The sequence below is a fragment of the Cariama cristata genome, unplaced genomic scaffold, assembly GCF_000690535.1.
Source record: "Cariama cristata isolate BGI_N322 unplaced genomic scaffold, ASM69053v1 scaffold1250, whole genome shotgun sequence".
Taxonomy (NCBI): domain Eukaryota; kingdom Metazoa; phylum Chordata; class Aves; order Cariamiformes; family Cariamidae; genus Cariama; species Cariama cristata.
In genome coordinates this window covers 45,999-69,862 of record NW_009592769.1, presented here as the reverse complement: position 1 = coordinate 69,862, position 23,864 = coordinate 45,999, and the positions used below count along the sequence as shown (strand labels likewise).

General features: G+C 41.0%; 1 protein-coding gene across 1 annotated transcript in view; it reads left to right on the top strand.

The window, feature by feature from the left end:
- Positions 1-23,864, top strand: part of SPTLC3 (serine palmitoyltransferase, long chain base subunit 3) — a 51,001-nt gene that overhangs the window by 12,885 nt on the left and 14,252 nt on the right. The window contains exons 4-8 of the mRNA XM_009709844.1: positions 840-964; positions 2,035-2,128; positions 11,427-11,532; positions 18,796-19,015; positions 21,179-21,305. Coding sequence (XP_009708146.1) covers positions 840-964; positions 2,035-2,128; positions 11,427-11,532; positions 18,796-19,015; positions 21,179-21,305 — 672 coding nt within the window. The remainder of the gene's footprint in view (positions 1-839; positions 965-2,034; positions 2,129-11,426; positions 11,533-18,795; positions 19,016-21,178; positions 21,306-23,864) is intronic.

The window sequence follows — 23,864 nt, the reverse complement described above, 5'->3', positions numbered from 1 at the left end:
GGCAAGTTGAGATGATTCATTACTGTTCAAAGTTATTTGTTATCTCAATCTCTTAACACCACTCTTTTGTTTGTTGCCTTCTGTATCTTGTCATCCTCCACTGTGAGCTGGGCAGGAAAGATACTGCTTTTGTTGGGTAGTTGGAGCGCCTTATTTGTTCGGAGACTCCAGGCACTAATATTAGATAAGTAACGTGTTAAAGTAGGCTCTCTAGTGTTGCCTTATCATTTCTGTTTGACTGTTGAGACGGAGGAAAGAGGAGAATTATCATCAATTATGGAGTGGCATGGATTTATCTTCCAAAGTAGAAAAAGATGGAGAACACTTTTGTTTGTCTATCCACATAAAATCATAATTAAGGATTTTGTACACATACATAGACACCCAAGAAAAAATGGAAGAATTTTGTTGTCATCGGGTTTTGCTTTCACATCCAGAGAGAACTCAAGAATGCCTAAGACATTTGTCCCACATTTCCTATAAAAAGGAGGTATTTTGACCCTCATTGGAGGGGGAGAAAAAGGCAAAAAATTACTCTTCAGAATAAACTATGTCAAAAGTTGTTGCTGTGGAAAAAGGAAACTTTTTCCTATAGCAACTCCTTTGCTACTTTAACAGCAACAGTATTTGTTACCATTAGTTATAGCTGGTTTGCATCCTTGCTTTTTCTTGCATTATGCCACATGCACAAGATACAAATGGAAAACCTTAATTAGAACTTAGTGTTGTATAGCTTAATGACACACTTCTAGCCTGTTCTTTTGTATGTTTTATGTCCTTAGAATTAGTAACTTTCACAGTTTAATGAGATTTAAGATTCCCTATGCTTATTTCTGCAGGCACTCTAGACAAACATGTAGAACTAGAGAAACTTGTGGCCAAGTTCCTTGGTGTGGAAGATGCTATGGTGTTTGGCATGGGATTTGCAACTAACTCGATGAATATTCCAGCCCTTGTTGGAAAGGTGAGTACTTCCTTAAGGAACACATAGAACAATAGTTTATTAATAGTTTTAACAACTGTTGCGGTATTCTGGGTATGCATTAAGCGGAAAAGCTTGATCAAGGAACAAAGGAATAATCCTTGATATCAGGAATGCATGAGTCATACGGCTGATGACCTTGTGAGCTTAAATAAAATATGCTCCTTCATCATTTTTTCTAGCTCTGGGTGTTGCTGTCACGCATACCTAACATCTATTTAAAGATGAGTGATAGGTTTGTTTAGTTTCTCTTAAAGAAGTTGCTTCTCCCTAAAAAGTAAGCAAATGTTGCATCCCATGTCTCAGGTGTTGTGCAATGAAGTATTTGGGCTACTTGCAGAGATATTGCACAGCTGCCTGTGGTGAAAGATGATGATTAGGACATTTTTTACAACACTTCCAGAAAAGAAAAAGTATAGCATTTAGCATTCCTGATGAGCCCATCTCCAGCCAGACCTGCAAAGAGAGCTGGCAGCAAATGCAAGTCTAAAGTTGTGACCATAGGACAAAAGTTAGGTTGTTATTTGGTGTTGAAGGAGCTTCATCTCCAGTTTGGGGTACCTAATGCAAAGGTATGAAAATCCATCATTCTGTCAATCACAACTCCTGACATAAAAAGCAGATACACTGTGCTGTTAGCTGGGAAAGCAAGTAGCTCCTCTTTAGCTCATGCAAGTGTGAAACAGTATGAAGCGTGTCATGCAAGTGCAAAACAGTATTTCCGTCTTGGTGGAGATGGAATGAACTCACTGTGTGCTGTATGATCAAGATTTCTTCTGAAGCACCAGCGTAGAAGCAAAGTCACTTCTTCACTCACTATTGAAGATGAATCCAGCTTTTGCAAGAGATTTCTGAAATACACTTGTTTTAGAAAGGGTTGGGCAAGGAGAATTGCTTCAGCTGCCCAGAACATGAATTCCAATTTGCAGCAGTGCTGCAGAAGTCCAGCAATTTCAAAGAGAATAGATACAGAGAATTATTATGCACTCATGTCAATAGATGTCAAGAGCCTCCCAATTCATGTAGATGCTTATTGTACTCCTTCTCCACAGGGCTGCCTCATTTTAAGCGATGAGTTGAACCACACTTCTCTCGTTCTTGGTGCGAGGCTTTCAGGTGCTACTATTAGAATCTTCAAGCATAATAGTGAGTATTGAAGTTGGAAATACTTAGAGATAGAGTTGTTCACACCTCAAAGGCAAGAATGCTTCCGTTCGATGCTTGCTTTGCTGCCAGTTCCCAGATAATACTTTTCTCCAGGCAGAAGGATTAACTGTTCAATATTATGAGTGATTTCTGATGGGGAAAAATTTACAGTGTAATACTATAATTGCTGTTGTGCATGATTTGGGTCATCAGGTTGGACCTTAATTTCAAAATCCAGAGTCTTAATCTCATTGCTGTCTTTCTGATGTGCTGAATGACTGTGTGCTGTCATAAAGGTTTTATGGTTATTGTCACTATAGACAAAATAGTACATACATACTTAAAAAAATGTAGTCTGTATTTCATGCCTCTGTTTCTAGCAGGTTCAGTGCAACCGGAGTTACATTAATGTGACATTACTTTGAAACGGTTACCCCGAGTTCCCAGGGGGCTATAACAAAGATGCAGATGATTATATCAAGAGCATCATCCCAAATATTCTTTGAGGTATAATTTTAGTATAGAAATCACACATTAAAGTTGCAATCATATAGTTGTCTTCTAAGATACTCATGCTTTTTAACTTTTATTTAGTTAATGCTGCTGTGGTTACTGTCAGAGACATTGTGACTGGCTTTGATGACAAGAGCTTGTTCTTTTCCTTTATTCCTCATTGCAATTCCTCTTTCCATCCCTATTGCTGCCACCAGGCAGTGATTGCAACAGAGGTTAAGAAACTAGAGAAGTGGTGAGGAACAAGAAAAGAGGTCTATTAATAGCTAATACAGTCCCTTCTCTTTATTAAATGTTGTGTTCAGCCCTAAGGTGAGCAAAAATGAATTATGTATATGCTGTAAAAGGCCTAAGGACCCGTTGGAATGAAAAGCACAGTATAATTATATTATAAGATGTTGTTATAATTAATATCTGTTCATAATTTGGGCAAGAAGTAATTTCTGAAGATCATTCAAGAATTAAAGATCATCTGAACCTGAATGTTTTTACAGAAGTAATTGTTCACAGATTAGCCTAACCCCAGCTTGGTTCACTTCCACAAATCTGGATATGCTAGGCATGGTTACTATACCAGTCTTTTCTCAACCCTTCCTCAGTTTGTTCAGTGCCTTATCCCATTCAAACTTGGGTTTGCATCACATCTTGCAGGATGACCTCTCACTACCCAAATCCAAATGTTCTCAGCCTCTCCACCCACCTATGCTGCGTGCAGCCCAGCTGGCTCGTGTCGCTTCTCATGGCATTTCAAAGAACATTCCAGCTTGAAGAGTGCATTACTCTAAACTGCTAGGAAAGCAGTGAAGACATCACTTGGAGCTGTCATTCTCGCTTTAAGGAGTTCAGTCGCTAACTATCCCCCCAATATTTCATTCCACTCTCAAGAACCTAACCAGCCTCTCCCTGCACTTACGATAAATTAAAGCTGATGTTCTTTTGAATAATGTATGAACCTCAAAATAAGTGACCTGTCCAAAAAACACTAATCCAGCACTGGAAAATATAGACAGTGCCTTTAAGGGTCTCAGCAAACATCAGTGGAAGCCTATCTAGGTTGCTTTGGAAAAACTCGTTACTTTCTAGATTAGAGATCTGATTTGCCAAAGTCAGTCTTGTGTGCCATTTCTGAGACCACCTTAACTTATTTTCAAAATGAAACTGTGGAAACTTATGCAAATATTGTTTGGAATTTGAGTGTCAGCTTTTGTCATCACAATTTTGTGGGCCTTGAGTCTTACCCTAAGTTGCATTTGGAGAGCATTTCATGTGAAGAAGCTTCATGGTCTCTTGGCCCACTGTAAATCTCTCAGTACGTTAGTTCAGTGGTTAGAAAGTTCTTTCTTTTTAATATTTCCTTAATCATACCCATGATCTACACATCACCAACAGCTTTTAAAATCACATGTGCAGAAATGTATGTATGTGCCTTTTGCTTTGGAGAAAATAGGATGTGTATTGGGGGAGGATAGCAGTGGAAAGCGTAATCCAGCAGGACTGCCTTTGTAGGATGCGTGTTTTCACCCAGAACAAAGTAGACAGCCTTGTTCTCTGTGGATGTGCCAGGGAGTAGTGTATAATTAAGGACAGACATAACCACAACTTCCAGCTTGTGTTAGGGGGGTTCTTTTCAGTTAGACAGGTGCTTGTTTCTTTTGTTAGATCAAAGCTATGTTGCTTATACTCCCAGATTATCCTTCTTGCTAGTGTGTGGATATATAGCATATATACAAGCATGCACACACATGCCCAAATTGCCAGAGTGTGTTAGTGCTGTCATTGTCATGCTTATGAACAGGGGAATTAAGCTATTATCCATGTCATGCTGCTGGATGCAGAAGAAAGGTTCCTTATGCTATATTGGCCCTGTGGATGAATAGAAAACTTTGCACCTTGAGTTACCACGCAAAGATCTTTAATAAGCACTAATTTCAGCATCAGGTAATAATGTGTTTTGTCTTACTTTTTAAAATCCTCCTCTGTATTCTAGTCAAAAAAGGCAATATCCTCTGCTGCTTCTTTCCAAGGACAGGGGATTGATGTATGCCATTTCATATAAGGAAATCAATGACCCTTTAAAGAGCTTGGCCCTGGGCATCAACCGGAGGATGTTACTGTATCAAAGGCTTGGCTGGGGCCCTTTGATGAGCAGTTGGAACAGTTCTCCAGCAAGGTGCAGAAACAAAGAATAAATCTGAGTCCTATCCCAAAGAGGATTAGGGCTTAACATGCATTTCAGTCTTGTATGCATGCAGCCAAGTTGTGTGCTGGCATGAGTTGGCTTATCTGCTTTGGAGCTGTGCCAAGTTACACACACACACTCTTTGACCCAGTATTGCCCTACGCTAAAGACAACAGGAGAGATGGCAGGCGGTACCACCGCTGGTGCCTGAGACGTGCTTTCTGGGCAGGAGAATCAAAATAAATTCAAATCAGGCAGCAGATTTTGAAGTTACGTTTTTGCTATTGGAATGCGACTTCAGAAAGAGACTTTTTTTCCATGCTTCTTGTTGCTTACATCAGCCTCTTTTGAAATGCTGTGTAATACCCTTGATAAAACTGCCTAGAGCATATTTATTTTGGCTCTGACTTCTTTGGTTGCACATGTGTCGAAGAGACACTGGGAGAAGGGTGAGGTGTGAATGTTTGTTGCAGTTATTATAAATGGTTATCAAAATGAGGAGGAATAATTATGTAACAATTTAGTGAAGCAATGATGTATTTTCTGAACCAGCTACTTCCTGAGTATTATACAAAAAACTTGCACAGGTCTGTGCTAGTAACCTCCCTTTCTAACAAGCTTGGCATTGTAAATCTCTCTCCCCTCCCTTTTTTTCCCCCTGTTATGGAAAACCTATTTTTAAAAGAAAAATTATAGGAAACTTTGTTCTATGATAAAAATATTTCACAGAAAAGAGTAAAACCTGCCATTTTAAACTTGCTACTGAAGCACATTCATCTTTCAAAGGCTATGCTGTAGCTAATTCTTTAAAACTGTGTTATTTTATTTCAAATTATATCATCTGTAATACTGGATCTATTTGTCATTACTCAAAAGTAAATAATTATGCTTATTTCATTAGTAAGCCAAGAAGTAATCTCTACCTATCACCTTAATTATGTATATTATAATTCTTATTCTTACAAAAGTTAATGAAATTCTGTTTCAATAAGTGGGTAGCAGTCCTAGGGATGACACTTTTCACAAAAAATCTAAGTAGTTTTTCTAGAACAGATGAAATTGTGAGGCCTCTATGCTTCTCCTAAGTAAAATAAAAGGCATCTGGAAGTTTCTCCTTTTTGACAAAAACATTGCACAGGTGTATGAGAAGGTTTTCAAGCCTTAAGGTGAATAATAGAACAAAAATGTGCTGTGGACTTGTAAGTCCATTTTTATTTGGACATAGGAATGTGCCCTGCATCCTGCCTGCCAGTGAACAATCCTCGCCTTGTAAACAGACAGGAATTTACAGGCCTGGGCTGAGAGAAATGCACAGGCACACACCTACAGATCATCTATGTGAGAGAATTTAGGAGAATACTCCATTTCAGCCCTATAACTAGAAACTACTGAACAGGGCGTTCCCTTCCTGTGGGCTCTCATTAGCACTATTGCTGGTCTTCACCCTGCCGAGGTCACGCCAGTACATCACAGGTATTCTGCCTTGAGGAGACTTTTTCTGTTCCAGGGACTTGTGAGTTTTTGTGGATGCTAGCAGCAAAGCTCAGCTCCCTGCAGTCCCTGCTCTGAGGAATGGGTGTGTGGGGAAATTTTTTTTTTTTTTTTTTTTTTTTTTTTTTTTTTAATTTTAGGACCTAAGCAGTCTTAAATTTTTGTAGTAGTGGTTTTAGTGGGCTAAAATTGTTCTGACCTGCCCATAAAGCATCTCCCTTTTGTAGTGTGGGCACCATTCAAATTACCGTTTCCCAGGCATTGATTTGTTTAGGAATCTAGAAAAGAGCAGCATTTCTACACTTGAAATGCAGCCAGCAGCACGATCCAATCCCTAGTATGCGGTGGGAGGCTAAAACATCTCCCTGCCTCTGTGGCAGTAGTGACCTGGCCTTGGTTAGTTTTGAGCCAGAAGGTGTGTGATGTTACCCTTACCAGGCCTGGGCTCCAGGGAGCCTCTCCCACCCTCCCCAAGGGACCGGCATAGGGGTCCTTCAGCTATATGGGGGCTACACTCCTGGATGTTTTTATTTCCTGGCCCAGGGAGAGACTGACTTATCACTTGCTCTTTTTTATTTCTAAGACAATCTTTCATTAATAACATGTATTTTAAAGCACATTTTCAGAACCTCTGACCTGTATCTTGGTTAAATATTAGCCAAAATCCCTTGACCCTTCCAATAAAACTTGAAAAACAAAAACCAAATAGCTAACCATTAATCAGCTTGTGATTTTTATCAAGGGTTTTCTGTCACAGTGATTCTAGGTCTTATATAAATATCTGGTGCAGCAGTTTTGGGTCTTATACTGGTATCAGGTGAAAGACTATCTTTGTTCATTCGGTGGACAGATGAGTGTGTTACTAACTACATCTAAGAGAATTCTGTTCTTACCAGCCTGTATAAGAAGGTGCTGTACAAGGCTTAGGATTTGTTTATTCTTTCCAGTTCTACTACATTTTTCCCGTATGGCATCAAGCAACTCAATTGCAGTCACATTTTCAGGTTTAGATTACAATTGTGTGAGCAGTCTGTGGGAGAAATCAGGCCATGTGAAAAAAAAAAAAAAAATAAGATTCCGGTTCTCTTTGTTGCAAGGGCACTTCAACATGCAGTCAGAACAAGTGATACAACAAGGAGGGTAGGCAATTGCAAGGCACAGCCTGGTTAGATGAAAATCTGGGCTCTAATCTGGTGCTTGAATCCACATCTGAAATGGGAATCACAGTAGTACATTCCTAGCTCCTCCTAACGCACCTTTTCTGAGTGTTGCGAAAGCAGTAGGGGTTTTTTTGGGTTCTCACAAATCAGGTGGTTGATGACAGAATTGTGTCATGCAGGTGTGAGCTGTTCAGGTTTCCATACAAAATATAGTTTCCTGCTTGGACAACAGTTGTGAATTTATGTTAATCCAACTCTGGCATTTCTCAGTCTACTCAGTCAAATGAATGCTTTGGAGTTCAGATATGTGTGCCATGAGGAGGACGCCTTAAAGAGAAAACACAACTGCCTGGAGGACCTGTAGTTAACATCGAAAGAAATTTTAGGCAGCAGGAGGCCCTCACCTTTCAGTGCAAATGTATTCTCTAGCAAAAAAAGAAGGAAAGAAGAGAAAAAAGAAGTGGGAAACTGTAAGTGCATGCCTTTGAGCAAGCAAACAAATAAAATAGGGGGGAAGCAAAAGAGATAACAACAGGTAAAAATTAATGAAAAATATCTTTGGTTGCAAAAACCGAAGAGTTTGCAGTGGCTTAGTACAAGATGGTTCCTTAATTTATGTCTTTTTTTCCAAAGGTGTAAGGTGGCCCTTGGATTTAAGAAGGGAGGGCAGCATAATGAAAAATATCTTTGGTTGCAAAAACCAGAGAGTTTGCAGTGACTTAGTACAAGATTGTTCCTTAATTTATGTCCTTTTTTCCAAAGGTGTAAAGTGGCCCTTGGATTTAAGAAGGGAAGGCAGCGTAATAGCTATTACAGAGCAGGATGAAAGGCACATTACCCACTAAGGTTTTGTCCTCCTTGGAGCCTTTGACCACTATCAGAGACAAGATTATTGCACCAGATTGGTGGACTGCAGCCTAATCCAGTTTGGCGTGTATTTCCCTGTGACACATACAGACGCTGCCACAGAGAGGAGACTGGTATATCCTGCTCCTAGCATGCTGTGTCTGCATTTGCCCTCTCTGATTTGAGAAAGCCATGCCTGACTTGCCAAGTGTGAATACGAAGCTTTCCTGAGCGAGTGCCCTTTACTTTCACAAAGATATTATATTTATTGAGGGGCAGGGAGGGGAGTCTCAGACTGTTACTGTGACTGCAGTAATCACCACTCCCACCACCCCATTCCAAACAAAGATATTCAACCCTGAGATTTCAGGGAAACTACTCTAAAGATGCTTTTGGTGCTCAGAGCTGTGCCAGCAGTCAGGGACTTCTCAAAGACTAGTTTTCACTAGAATGAAAACCACTTTCTATAGTCTTACGGTTACTGTTTAGATCAACAAAACCCTTGCAGTGGTTTCCCTTTGTTGCTTTAGGGATCTGCAAGGAGAGACGGCATTGGAGCTAGCCACCTGAGTCACCCAAGAAAGGACAGTGACCAGGAAAGGTACCAGTGGGGGGACAGCAAGAGAGGAGGTGGAGGCTGCAGCAGATGCACTGCGGCAGGGAAGAGGTGGTTGCACGGGAGGCTGAGAAAGGACAGGTAGCCACAGAGTCTGCATGAACTTGAATGAGTCCAAAATGGGAGAAACTGAAAACAAGAGTGGTGAACGCAAGGTGAAGGAAAGAATGTGATAAGAGTAGTAGTAGCCTGTTTATTTTAATTAAAAAGGCTTCAGCTGACATCACGCAGGAGTTTTCCAGCCCACGCAGAGGAATGGTGATGACATCCCCAGCGTTGCAATGTAAGGATGAGGGGTGGAGACGTCGTGTCTCCCTGCGAGGAGGCACTGAGCGTGCCTGGGAGAGGGCAGGGACCCTGCCAGGAGCCTGGAGTCCCACCTGCACTGGAGGCAGCATGACACACGGCTGCCTGCCCAGGTCCAGGCTCGCTTCGACCCACTGGCAGTTTGTGTTGTTGGTATTTCTGTTGAAGTAACTCTGGAGGATCCCAAACAGGGATTATGCAAGTCTATATTAAATTCTAAAGAAACCTAAGAGATCCACTATCCCCAGTTGGGAAACTTTATCCTCCATATCTAGACAGTATGCCATAGGGAGAAGGTGGAAAGTGAGACAAGGATAAATTTGGTTGTGCTTTGACTGCTTAATCAAGTGAAATTCTTAACACCACCTTCTGGGCTGGTGAACAGTTGTTAGCCATTACCGCTGAAAAGCCTGGGCTGGTGATGGTCAAACGAGGAAGGACAGTTATTTTCCCCATAACTGGTTATTCAAGATGGACTCGTGCAACTCATCATCTCAATATCCCAGTGTTTCGCAGTCTAACTATATTTAATGGGCAAATAATTTCATATCCGAAAGTCATCTGGAGTTGCACTGTTGTTTTTCCTGGCGTTCAGTATATCCCACTTTTTGGAAAGTCTAAGCACAAACATATAGAGAGCACTGCATCTTCACTTTGAATAACAGAAGCAGCCTTTTAGGGGGAAGATTAAAGGTAACAGATTTTTCCCTTCCTCCCAATTTCCCCTTCCAAATAAAGCACTACAAGCAGAGAGTAAAAAGGTCGGTAAAATTCATTTGCACCTAAACAAATTATGTGTTGACTGTTACAGCTCTAAGAAAGGGTCACACATATATGTTTTTCAGAATGAGAGATCAAGACCAAAGTGATATAGCCCTGACAATGCAAACAGACATGTCCTTAGCCTGTACGCCAGCGGGACTACATCATGTGTAAAGTCAGGCAAGCTCATCCCTCAGAGAGGTTCTTCACCATCTGCAGTCTCATGTTCCATACCACTTTGGACAGCTATGAACATCCATGTATTTTTTTTAAACAGCTCTATTAAACAGAGTTATATACATTTCACTTCTCTCTATCCTTTCTTCTTTCCTATCTTTTTTTGTGCATGGATGTATGTTGAAACAACTGAATCTTCAAGCTGTGCTTTTAGCTCAGAGGGCTGGGCAAACTGACTTTCCTGAAGTCTACAACCGATCTGGACTGACATGTAGACATAATACTGAATTGATAGATCTTGTGTGATTCAGAGGAGGGTTTCAAAGGTCCCAAAAGGATTTAGTTGACAAATTAAATCGGTAGAGAAACAATTCAGTTGAGAAAAGCACCCAAATTTTACTTTGAGTGACTGAGTGAGATTTCTGTCATCCTGGGGAGTCCTTTAATGCTCAGAACTCGAACAGGATTTCAGAATATTATCTCCCCAAAACAAAAGAGAAGGTGAGCAACTCTTTTCTATGAAATACGGACGTGCTGCAAATGCTCATCTGGGTTATAAATACCCCTTGTAAAGCACTAAGGAACTTTTATTTCCTTGATTGCCATCTAGTGGAAACTGTGCTGCCTGCATTGCGTTATTCACAATCGCACTGCCATCCCGGAGCTCACTGAGCTGTGCAGGTGATTGCACCAGTGAAATAAGGGGCAACTTAATCGTGCATGGTTTATGCTTTGAAAATTATAGCAAGGTCTTGCTAAGTCAAGAGATCACACGTTAAGGTTTCTCTTGCTGCTATCCTGGCATGCTTCACGCAGCCTGATCCAAACCTTTGCTGAAGCAATGCATGTTGTTCACGAGCCCATGGTGATGTTGGAAAGCAACCAAAAACTCACTATTCGGAAGCCTTGAGACATTATGAGTATCGGCAACCTATACAGAGAACTGCTGGCAATTAGCCTCAGTACTTAAGCAAAGTGATTCCCTTTTACCTTTAAATAAAAGTGTATGCCAGGAATTTCTAGAAGTTTCCCAGACAAGGTGCATAATTGAAAGCTTTTTGTAACTCTCCTTGTCACTAGATTACAATCAGACAAATTAAATCAATAGTTTATTTTCAGGATGCTGTTTTTTTAACGTTGTCTTTTTCTGTATAGGAAGAAATAGTACCCAGGAGAAAATCAAAAGTTCTTTAGAAAAATCTTTGTTAATGTTTTTTCCTTCCTCGTTTTTCTTATTTTTAAATAAAGATATGCAGAACCTTGAGAAATTGCTGAGGGATGCAATAATATATGGGCAGCCTCGAAGCCACAGAGCATGGAGAAAAATTATCATCCTCGTGGAGGGCATTTACAGGTATGTTTGCATTTCAGAAACATGAGTACTCTATCATTTCTGAGGACAGAATGAGATATTGAGTGAAGCGAAAATTGACCCTAGGTATCTGAGAGAAATCTTAATGAGAGTGGAGGTTACAATAACATTCTGTGATCTTATAAATATGTTGATTTCCATTACGTCAGTCTGAGCCCTGGTGTAATTTGCTCCACTTAGATCCTGTGCATTGTTCTGGCTGTTGATTTAGCAAATCACAGCAGAGTGGGAGATGTACTGTGAGAACAAGACAGATCTTCAGCTGATGTATGTTGCCACAGATGTGGTAAAATTCACAGAGCTATAGTAGGTGACGAGTTTTGCTAAGTGAATAAGCTGAGTTTTCTAGAGTTATTTGTTATGTATGGGCAGATCAAAAGACAACTACGCAGAACTAATTAAGTTCTGCATGCCTCGTTCTTACCCAGCTGTTGGAATCTAAAAACTCAAGCTAAACATAGGCCATCTGATATCAGCACCTTTCTAGTAATTAGTGCTGCATCTAATGGACTCACACTTTAACAGGAAAAACAATTAAAAGCCTGGCTTTCGAAGAATTATATAATGGTATTTCATGTAGCCCCAGTCCCTGGAGGAATTTGAATGACAGAAGTGCCTTGGAGATTCCATTAGATAATATCAGCATCGATAATACCATGTAATTACAGAGCATCCTAGTCAGATAGCTCCAGTTCACTAGTGTGGTGCATTTACACCCAACCAGAAAGACAAACCATCACTAGAGTTGAGCAGCAAAGCCGAGGCGCCAGCCAGGCTCACCATCCTGGGCTTCATCCTGGCAACCACTCAAGTCAGGAGAAAGTTGCTGGGGAGGCAGCCATGGGGGCTAGTGGACCGCAAGGAAGGGGGGAACCACTGGTGGGCGTGGAGCCGGAGCAGGGAGAGGTAGAGATTGTGAAGGGAGGAAAGGGCTGAAGAAGCAGCGATCTGGACAGTAAGAGAGTTTGCAGGGCTCTAGGCAAGGCTACCGTGGCGATGATGAGAGAGGGGGGGAGTAGGAGAAGGATAGCTTTGGGAGTAGTGACACCTGCACCAGAGAGAAGGGAACTGGAACCACTCATTCGTAGAACATGACATGGTTTATGAAAGCAGCACTGAACATTACATGTAGCGATCATGTCAGGTGTTGCTGAAATACAGCCAGTCTGAACAGGCAGTCATTCTTTTTTATTGAGAAATGCTAGCACAGTTGAGCTGATTAGCTTTTTTCATAAGGAATCTTTTACAATCTCATGTCATCACAACTTCGTAGTTGTCAGGGCTTTCTTTTTACCTAACATTTTCCATCTGCAAAGAGAACAATTCAGTCCTTATCTAAACACCTGTCACTCAGAGCTGAAACAGGTCGGCAGCAGATCAACAGATCCAAAGCAGGCTGAACGTCTCCTTTCAACCAGAATAAACAGAGCTAAACTGCAAACAAACATAGCTTGGCACTACTAAAAGAAAGCTCAGATTTAAGGACTTTGATCATGCATAAATTAAGTGGACCACCAACGTTTTACTGACAAATATTCCCATCGGTCACATGGCCTGCAGAAAATGCTCCAGCTGCTGAGCTTTGTTCACTTTTAAATCCTTTACCCTGGATATTGACCACTAGGGAGCAAAAAGGTAGACTGGTGACACAGAAGCATAGATTGATCCAAGCAGCGGAACAAACCACTCTCAGATATTTGCAACTATAATAACTATCTTTCCAGATGTATATTTGATTTGGGGTTTTCTTTTCCTCTAGTTTTGCAGTTCATTTTCAAAGGAGAGTTCGTTCTCAAAAGTTCAAAGAACCTTGTCTTGGAACGCAAAATAAAACCATGTTAAACCTCAGAGAACCTCACTAAAAAGGAACCATAAAGTTCCTTCAGCCCCATAAGGGCTAAATAATGTTAAGACCACTCATGTCCTGAGTGTCTATGTTTATGAAAGGCATAAAGTAAAACAAAGTTCAGCTCTCAAATAGTCTCTCATTGGAAACAAGCCCTAGCAGTAGCTAGGTTGGTTAGTTAGTTGTTTTCATAGTCTAAGCAGATCAGAAATTGAAGCTTGTGGTTCGGTTGCAAAGCAAGTCTGCTCTGACTTGAGGGAGAATACCACCACACCCCACCGCGTGCCATCCCTGCCGTCACTGCCAACCCGAGACGCAGGCAGCTGATCTGTCCTTACGGCACTGCTGGGAACAGGCTCACAGACCATGTAGTCTAGTCCAGTAAGTAGCTAATAACATTTCATATGCAAAAGAAAAGCTGGAGAAAGACATGTTAGAAATACTGTTACTTTTTTTGTGTATGCATGTTCCTTCCTTTCTTGGCCCATTATTTTTGAAAGAGACTAAAATTTTCCAACCCATATTGGCTAATGTTAGTTTTCTTGGAGATTTGCCAGATGCTAAATTAACATTCATCTAGAGGGTTTAAGAGGAGGTAGAGTGTTGTTAACATATTCTTCTTACACTAGTTAATACTGCTTTTTTTTTTTTTTTTTTCTTTCACGTTAACGGACTTAAGTTATGCTTCAGGGACAACTGATACAGAATTTAAATAGCTTGGTCAGAGTCATTCTCCAAGTTGAAGTATCTTGACTTGCAAGTTTGGCTTGGCAAATTTTTACAGAAATGCTTTTTCCAGAGATGCAAAAGAAACCCTAAGCTTTCCTTCTTTAAAAAAATATTGTTACATGGGACACCATAGTCTTAGTATGGTGAAGTTGATGGTATGGGGAAAAAAAATGCCTTCTGTTTCCATTACGAGTGTGTTAAATTGTTTACATTGTGCATAAGCCCGAACTTACCAGCTGTCAAAATTTGAAAAGGGTCATTGTTAGCCAACACGAGCATTTCTGGAAATCAGACTTGTGTTTGAAATCATAAGCTACAGATTTTGCTGGGTTACAACTGAAGGCAGAATTGACCCCTTGACTTGGGAAGCACTCAGGCTACATGTCAAATAAATAGCAACAAGTATATGTTTGTTTGCTTTTTAATGTCTCTATTATCTTAAAAAGAAAAAAAAAATCATCAGAAGTAAATGTAACTACTAGTGAAAGCTGGTTCTTAACTCGGACTAACCTAGAAGCAAATGTATTCCATTTGCGTTCCAAACTGAGAGAGACCATTTTGCCATTGATCTTCAGTACAAAAAGCATGAACAAGTTTTGGCAGTGTCCAGGGCACAAGTTAAACTGGCTTGCTAAATCATATTTCTATTACTTAAATGCCAGCTAATGCTTTCCTTGGCTTCTACCATTTCCAGTTCAGGATTAATCAGTGACTGTGTTCTTACAAGGTTTGTGGAAGGCTTCTGCTCTCTCACACACATATTTACCTAGAAGTCAGATAGACCAAGGCCCAGGGCAGGAGTTATGAGGCACCAGAAACTGATCAAAACAGATTGTTTTTTCCCTACTTTTAATTTAATTTGGGTATTTTTCCCTTCCAGCTAAGAAAATAGCTCTCTGCTCAGTTAGATGTTGTCCAGTTCCTTTTCATGTGCATTAGAAGTTCCTTGGGATTCAATGCCAACACCGTAGGAAATTTATCAGTTATTTTTTATTTCCTGGGATTAAGCGACTGGACTTCCAGAAAAGAATGGGGTAACATTTAATGTCTTTGGCCAGGGACCAGCGTTAAAGTTTAACATTTCTGTTGTTTCATTCTATGGGGTTGTATTTGAGGGCAGGGTTTGAAGGTTTCCTTAAAACTGTTGCTCTAAACTACAAAACAGAGATTGTTGTATGAATGTGCGAGTTTATGTAAGAAAACAATACCTAAACAGTAAAATGGAATCCATACGTCTTGGGAGTAACAGGTCAGGGAAGGAGGGATTTTCCCAATTACAAACTAGCCTGAAAGGGGAGCAGATTAGGTTTTCAAATGTTGAAAGGATAGTGGTACTGTAGGGCATGTTTAGACATGTAGAGTGATGCAATTATGAAGAAGATAATAGCTTGAATATCAGTAAATTAATTTTCCTGACAGAAAAAAATGAAGCGGTAGGATGTAGAAAACTCTTTTCCTGAGGAGTTTCAAAATAAACTGGACAAAAACTGTCAGTATCCTGTCAAGAATGAGCCTGTGTTCCAAGTGAAGTGACCAGCACAAGGGCACACCTCTTGCCTCTCAAAGCACCTGGCTCCACGATTCATCAGTTGCATCAGGAAGAATCTCAGTGGTTTGGCAGGAATTGAATCAAGCTTCAAAATACAGTCATCCCAAAATTTTGGATTATCTCCTCATGTCTGGAAGTAGATTCAAACTGAGCAAGCTTTTGTGCCTGCCTGCCGAACAAGGGAGGGTGAGGGTCAGCTGCAATCTAGAAGCTTTACATCCCTGCCATCAAGCTAATAATTTTTGCTACAATACAGGATGTAATACCATGTAATGAAAATGTCTGGCCTGGGCAGAGCCAACTTATGTTCATCTGCATCCAGCTTTTTTGATGTGCCCTGTGTGCTTGAGCAGATCAATAGCTTTGTAAAAGTGACACAACCAGATTGAGACAGAATGATTACAGTTCACTTCTGGCACTCTGGTTTAAACTCAGTCGACATCAATATTTACTGAAGGATTCAGTAAACTTTCCCTTTGGGCTACCCAAGGGGTTATGTGAAGTGAGCTTTATCTTGGAGCAATTCTAAACAGAGCGGATTTCGTATCACAAACCAGCTCCCAGGGTCAAAAGAGAGACCAAGAATAGAGTAGGCAGCAAAACAGCTCTCATCTCTGCCATCAGGAGGGCTGAGATCTGTTTGAATGGCAGCACAGAAAACATACGTGAAACCAGCAGCACTTCATCTACTCCATGGACACTTCAAGGCTGTGTTAGAATCTCTGTCAACTGTTGTAACGTTTATCTCAGCGTCTTTCAAGAGTAGTAAATTGACACTGAAATGGAATACAAATGCCTTGTTTTGCTAAACAGCTGGGTTCAAAGAGAAATCTCCTACTCACACAAGTAAGAGAAGTTTTCATTAAATCGTCTTAATGGTTAAATCTTGCAACAGCCATGTACCAGCTCTATGTATTCTGGGATTCAACAACAACTTTGCTGCCATTCCACAAATATGCAGCAAATCAAGCTCTGTATTTTTAATTTACCATCTTTACTCTTGTTTTTTTGAAGAGAAATGCTGTCTCTCCCATCTGAATCTCCATGAGCCACTAAGCCTAATGATGTCCCTGTAAATGTGGAAGAACTATTATTGTCCTTCTCTGCCTACCTGGTCTGCCCAAGTATTGCTGGAAGGTGGAGGGTGGGATACCTATTTTCTTCCTTCTGCAGAGGTGCTCCTTGGCACCACTCTCACCATCTGACCATGCAGCCGACCAGACGCAGCCAAAAGCTGCCATCCCCAGCACATACTATGCTGCGTGCCCAAGCACACTCAGTGGCTCGGTATAATTTTTAGCTGACTAATGCTTTGACTCTGGGCTACCTGAGAACTGTAGGCTCTTCCCTTGTATTCATTAGGAAAATAGCTGTGGTGGTTCAAGTTACTTCTCCCCCAGCTGCCAAGTGCCATTTGGAAAAAGTGAGAAAGCCCAGTCTTCAGGAGCTTAAAGTACAAGCCCACCCTTCTTTGCTGCAAGAGGCTGTGGTGCCGAACACTTCCCTGCAGCTGCCTCTTCTATGGCTGGGCAAGACAGAAGGGCAAGGTTTGCCAGCAGTCACCTTACAGCCGAAAATATGCCCCCGGGCACACACAGCCAGGCGTTCTCAACCTCCCAGTACAAACAGCACAGGCAACCCTTTTCCATGGCTGCTCCTCTTGTGCTGCTCTTTCAAACTAATGGAGGCTTCCCTATGGGTAGATCTCCTTCAAAACTGGAGACCAAGCTGTTTCCAAGCTTACTCAGGAGACCAAAGGATGAGGGAGAGCTAAAATTGTCAGAAATTTCCCAAGTGCTAAAAGCACGTCCTGCTTTTTTTGTGGTACTGAACTTCCCACTGCATAGTGCAGCTAGAGTGGCAGTAAAACAATCTCTGAAAGCCACTGGTCCAGGATCTAAAAATTGCCAAGAAGTGTTGATTGCACTGCTGTTTTGTACAGGCTATTTGGGAACAAACTTGATGTTTCTGCTTACCTGAGACTCTTGTAGCATTTGCCATCAGAGATATGCCTCAGGCACGGCCCTTAGCCATGGAGCACTGGTTTTCCTGGCACACAGCACACTCACTTTGTGTTTGATAGGAAGTATTTAACATCTAAAGACCTGCTCACTACAGCTAGTGGAAGAGAGCATGTTTAACTCGTTATGAAATGGATACGGAGTGCATCAGAGCATATCCAAGCATAGCTGTAGTCATCTCACAAAAGTTTTCAAGACATAATAGTCTTCACAGCAATACTATTGATACTTCATCTTTATGGAATTAGAGTGCATTTCTTATTATCTCCCTGGGCTTTCATTTTGCTGTACACCTCCTCTGTGCCTTCTAACTTACTGTTGTGCTTACCAACAATACGAAAGACTTAGCCTGTTTTCTTGTTTCTACAAATCTCAATACACCATTAGTGCAAGTTTAGAATATTTCCTTTCCCTGCATGGCTGTAAGAAAGTAAAAAGAAAAAGAATGGAAACTTTTTTCCTGTTAAGTACTAGGTAGCTGGCTACATTTCCTAGAAAGTACGTATTGGGAGCAACAATTGGCAAGAGTGGATTTGAGGTCCCTTTTCTAATCCCCGACTATGTCCACTCTAAAGACTGGGGCTGCTTAGAGTTATGGCACGATCCGTGAGTTCTGTGTGGTCCATCTCCTGTGTCTGTTAGACCCAACTCCTCTGCACCAGAGTAATTTGCTCTAGAGCTGTTACCCCCAAATATTGCCACAGTAGCTCACGATGAAGTAAGCAAGGACCGAACTGAATTATAGCGGTTCCTTATAATTCGTTACAATATCTGTTTTGTAGTGAATGGTAATGTGCTGCTTTGGGTGAGTATCTCCGCCTTGCTTTATACCTTTCCTTCTCTTTCTGGCATGTTGAAAATTTGCAGATGTTCAAAGACTTTTTGACTGGTTTTGATTGTTTGAATTCTAAAACTGTTTGACTGTTTTATACTCACCTGCAGATGGGAAAGGGTTGCAATTTTTCTTTGAACTATAAATACAAATTGAAGTTCCAGAAGATCTTTCATGGAGTACAGCAATTAACGCCTGTATTTTCTGCCAGTATCTTATAGAGAGAGTACAGGATTTGTTGTTCATCCATGATTCTCTCCGTCTGCAGCATGGAAGGGTCCATCGTGCACCTGCCAGAGATAGTCTCCTTGAAGAAGAAATACAAAGCCTACCTCTACTTGGACGAAGCTCACAGCATTGGTGCAGTGGGAGCAACAGGCCGAGGAGTTGTGGAGTACTTCGGTATGAGTCCTGATGATGTTGACGTATTAATGGGAACGTTCACAAAGAGCTTTGGCGCAGCTGGAGGATACATAGCTGGCAAAAAGGTAAAAGGAAAACACAAACATTTTAACATCAAGGTGGGGGAAGTACCTTCTTATTGTGTATGATGTATTTCATTATCTTTTTGCATAGACCACTTTACAGGAGCACTATTCTAAAGTTAGTACCGTTTTTGTCTGGATCCCTAATGCATATCAAACAGTCAGACTTTCTTATTTTTGTCTCATGTTCATATTATGTAATTTGCTTGGGTTGGGTATTTCTGTGCCACCCTGATGATTGTTGTTTGTCTTGGAAATGTTTAGACACATTGTGGTTGGCTAAATATACTTCACTACATTAATTTGCATGCAGATTGCTCGTTACTTTGTTTCACATTTGTAAACAGCGTGTGGAGCAATATTGAGAGATTAAAGCCACAGTTTCATCCAGTAGTAAAAAAATTCCTAAAAAGTTGTGGATTGTCACAGTTGCATTTTTTATGAGGATGGAGAAAGAGGGTTACTGAGGGCCTTTTGCAATAGTAAAATCCGTGTCCTTAGTTGCTCTGCATACATTAACAAAACAACCTCTTGCTAACAACAGATGTCAACAAATAGTAGAGCTGAGCTTGTTTTAACTGGGGGTGTAGAAGAAGAGAAAGCTTAATCAGCACCATTGTGAAATGTCATCGGGTTTGTTGCTTGACAGAGATATCAAGTGGTTGCTGACTATTTACCCTTTTCATACTGTGCTGAATGTATTTCTTAAGCAGTTTGCTGAATGAGTAGGAAGCCTGTTTACACAGCCCATATGGTGGTTGTCAGGATAACACTCATAAGGGTAATACTTGAGTAGAATAAAAGGGCTATAAGAAAGTATAAAGTGTACATTTTTTTACTGCCTTTTTTGGTTTTGCCTCTGGAGATCTTAAACCAGGCTATCATAATACATCAAGAAGCAATTTTCTTTGTCTCCTTGGTTTCCTGAATTTGTATCTGAAGGTTTAACTCTTACCAAAGACAGTGTGGCTAAAGTAGCTAGAAATTACAGGAAGCCTCGACCTGTGAAAAGCAGGCTAAAGTAATTCATCACCTAATCCTTGGAAGTTTTCTTAAATGAAAGTGGATTGCTCTTTTCACACCTGTGCGTATCACTAAGCTTTGCCTCGGGCATCCCTGCCTCGGTGGCAGCTGCTCACCCAACACACTTAGCACACTTGCATTCACTTCTGCAGCCAAAACCTGACTGTACCGCTCTTTATTCTGTGTCAGCTAGAGCACAGAAGCCTTCCCAGCTATTTGATCAAACCCTTAGAATTACAGTTGCAATATAGCAATGCAAAACCTGTATAAGGTTAGGTAAATCTTTACTCTTAGCATTGGAGTTACAGCATAAATTCATACAGCTTTTTTGGTAATAATTTGTGTTACTATCAGGTTTCAGGGTTTTTTCTGGTGATATTTTTTATCAAAGGCAGTTTTCAAGCAGGCCTCATCCCTTTCTCGCCAAAGTGCATTCAGCTTTTGATGTGGTAACTGTTACTCTGATATTTTGCACTGGGAGGTATAAGCTGTCTCATAACAATGATCTTAATCAAGCACTGAATTCCTACAGTGTCCCTGGACTTAGGAGAGTTACTGGTGCATTAGACATGCCTACAGTACAGCAGCACTTTTTCTAGGAGCGCGCATTGTGCTCTTAGTTATACAAGGAAATGTTAAAGCAACTATATGGACTCTAACATGACTGTCCCTGCCACACTGATGGGAATTTTCAGTTGAAAGAAATTCATATGCTGATAGCCAAAGATAGATCCCGGTAAGGTTGGTTTTCCTGGATTACATCTTGTGGCAGAGAAACTGTACTGATGTCATGTAGGCTTTGCTTCCCTCCCAGACAGGAACTGAGTAGTATTTTAAATGCAGCTGTTCCTTTGGTCTTTAAATGATTTGGGCTCCTTTATAGTAAGTCTTAGCACAGAAGTAAACATTGTTCTATCCCAGACCTTTCTTTCAGCTGTAATTGCCCTACCTACATGGTAAAGTATTTGCACCTGCCTGGTGTTTCTTCAGGCTGTGCATTAACAGTAGCAGCCAAGAAAGCAAACCAGTAACTGGTGAAATGTCCTCTTCCTTTTGCATGTTCTCACTCCGGCAGTAGTTAAGAGGGAGATCTGCTGTTTGGCCAGCTTAAAGCTCATTCATGCTTTGTTTTGCTTGTGTAAGGACCTTGTGGACTTTTTACGAACTCATTCTCACAGTGCTGTGTATGCCACATCTATGTGTCCACCCGTAGCAGAGCAAATCATCAGGGCAATGAAATGTCTGATGGGACTAGACGGGACAACACAAGGTAAGCCACCTTTAACTGCACTTATTTCAGTTGCTACCAGGGAATCTGCTGCATACAGGCACACACAAAATGTCATCCAGCAGCAAAGTAGTATGGTAATGCAATGCAAAGGAAATAATTCTTACTGTAAAATCAATATCCAAATCATCATACTTATAAGTACTAGTGATTCTGTTTCTTTTTCCACACTCATCCACATGCAGCAGGGATAGAAATATTCTGGAATTCTGGCCCTGTAGTTGCCAGCCCACTCTGCTTTGCAGCAACAAATAGAAGTACAAATTGCCCTTTGAGTAGATTGTCTGACTTTGTAGGAGGGATTCATAAGGATAAACCTTCATTAATGGGCTAGATGCTGTCAGTTTAGCTGCTTTGTAAGTGTGGACCTTCAAAATGGCAAGCAACTCAAGCATGGTGCAGAGTTTCAAAACAGGTATTGTATCTTAAATCGTAGTATAGGATTATTATAATAATTCCTGCTTCACTCAGGCGTTAATTATGGTGTCCTAGAGCTAGTTTTGGAGTACGTTTGGTCCCAAAAGAATTGACTACTTGGTGTCTTTATGAAAAATTAGGTTTATTTATATTCCTTTCCTGAAGTTGCAGATGCAGCTACCCTCCGATCCTCTGCGTAATGTGCTTTCTGTGCAGCAAGCAACAAAATAGCTGTGACATATCTATCTGCTACTATTTCAAAGCGATACTGTGAGATGTATTCAGTGTTCTACGGCTTAAATCCTAACTCAGTGTGGTGGGTTTTGAATTTGTACAGGTTTTGTCAGGAATGCCCAAGAATCATGCCATTGTGTAACATGCAGTGGAAGATACAGGTTCTGCTCTGAATTGCAATCTCTTTTATATGGGTCCAACAGCACTGTGCTGTGCTATTCTCTCTTGCCTTGTGTAGGACTAACCGAGTAATTCCGTATTAGCCCTCCCTGATAGATATGACCAGCATAAGGTGGGAATTGAAACGAAAAAGGGTATATGAGAGCAGGTAAGACACTTCTCTGCACTTTTCTGTTGCAGTGGCCTAGAAGGCAGTTTCAAACCATGATAGACATGAGGCTTTTAAGACATTTATCGCAGCCCTTCAGTGGGGCCAGAATTTACAAGACCCCAGTGTACAGAAGGAGGGATAGAGAATCCAGTCCAAGTGCCAAATTCTGCTGAGTGCAAGACCAAAGTGCAACAAAACTCTAGTGCAGTGTGTGGACAACGAGGAAATGATGCTTTTGTCATTTTAGCAGAGAAGTCAGAGTGTAACAACTGTTTCCAGCTTGCAATTTGAAAGGTCAAGGTTGCGTATGCTGATGCCTACATCCTGTTCGATATAAAAAAAACATCTATGACAGCTTTCTTCTGCCCTGGGGACCAGGCGTGCAGCCTGTCCTGCGGTGCTGCTCCCTGGCCCAGCTCTCGGGAACGCTTGCCGTGAGAGGGCGGTCTGAGACTGAGCCTTCCCGAGCCTTACGTACTTCAGGCTCTTGTAGAGGCTGCGTGTAAAATATTAAACATGCAGAGCACTTCCAAACCTTCAAAGCCTCTTAGAAATGATCTTCCGCTAGCGTGATTCTGCATGCAGTTCAGTGCAGGCTAATAGGAGAACTTGATTCAAGACGGAGTCTTTGAAGATGTGCGTGTCTGACTGTCTTAGGGCTAAGAGTTTGCAGCATTTTCTCTTCCAGAAGTATTGTCTGATGACACAATGTTTGTATTTCTGCACAATAATAAGTGCTTATTAAGTCTTCTGCAAATCCTTTACAAAATAAATTAGCGTTCTGTCAGGTTTTTTTAAATTTATCTTGTAATATGAAATGCAAATGAATAGAAAAACAAATTAATACATTATATATCACAACTTAGAGTATTGCACAAAGGCTAGCAAACTGGCTATGATGTGTAAAAATGTTTCTTGTCCTTCTGAGCCAGACTCATTATTTTAGTCTATTGGTTTTTCTTTCATGTGGGCCTCCCTTCATTAGGCTGTCTTGTGGACTACAAAAAAAAAACACAACCCAAAACACAGGAAAAAATGTTATGCTGGACCACACTACAATGCTGCTTTGGCATCAGGGAGAGGAAGGGGGTGGCTTAGAAAGGAGGGGGGAACAGAAGGGAGAAAGCACTGTCTCTTCTTAGATATTTTTGTTTCCAAGGACAACAGCGGCCCTGGCTGAGCTTTTTCGGTCCACTGTCATAGGAAATGGTGAATCCTGCATGCGAGCCATCCTTGTGAGAGCATGAGCCGTGTAGCAGAGACACCTGGCAGAGAAGTTTCAAGTAAACCAGAGTTGCCACAGGGTGATATGGACCCTTTGTTCTCTGGAAGCCTGTTAAATCGATAAAAGTAGTTTATTTTGCAATTTATTTAAATGGCATTCTCTTCCCACAGGGTGATTTGAGGACTCCTTTATAAGGAGATGTCCACTGATGACTTGTCCTCCGCAGGGCATTTTTGTAGCGGAGGGAGCCTTGCAAAAAATACTGGGAATGTTTTGGAAAAGAATGAAATTAGAGTTTGCTAAAAAGTTCCATGATAACTAGAGGGTGCTTCTT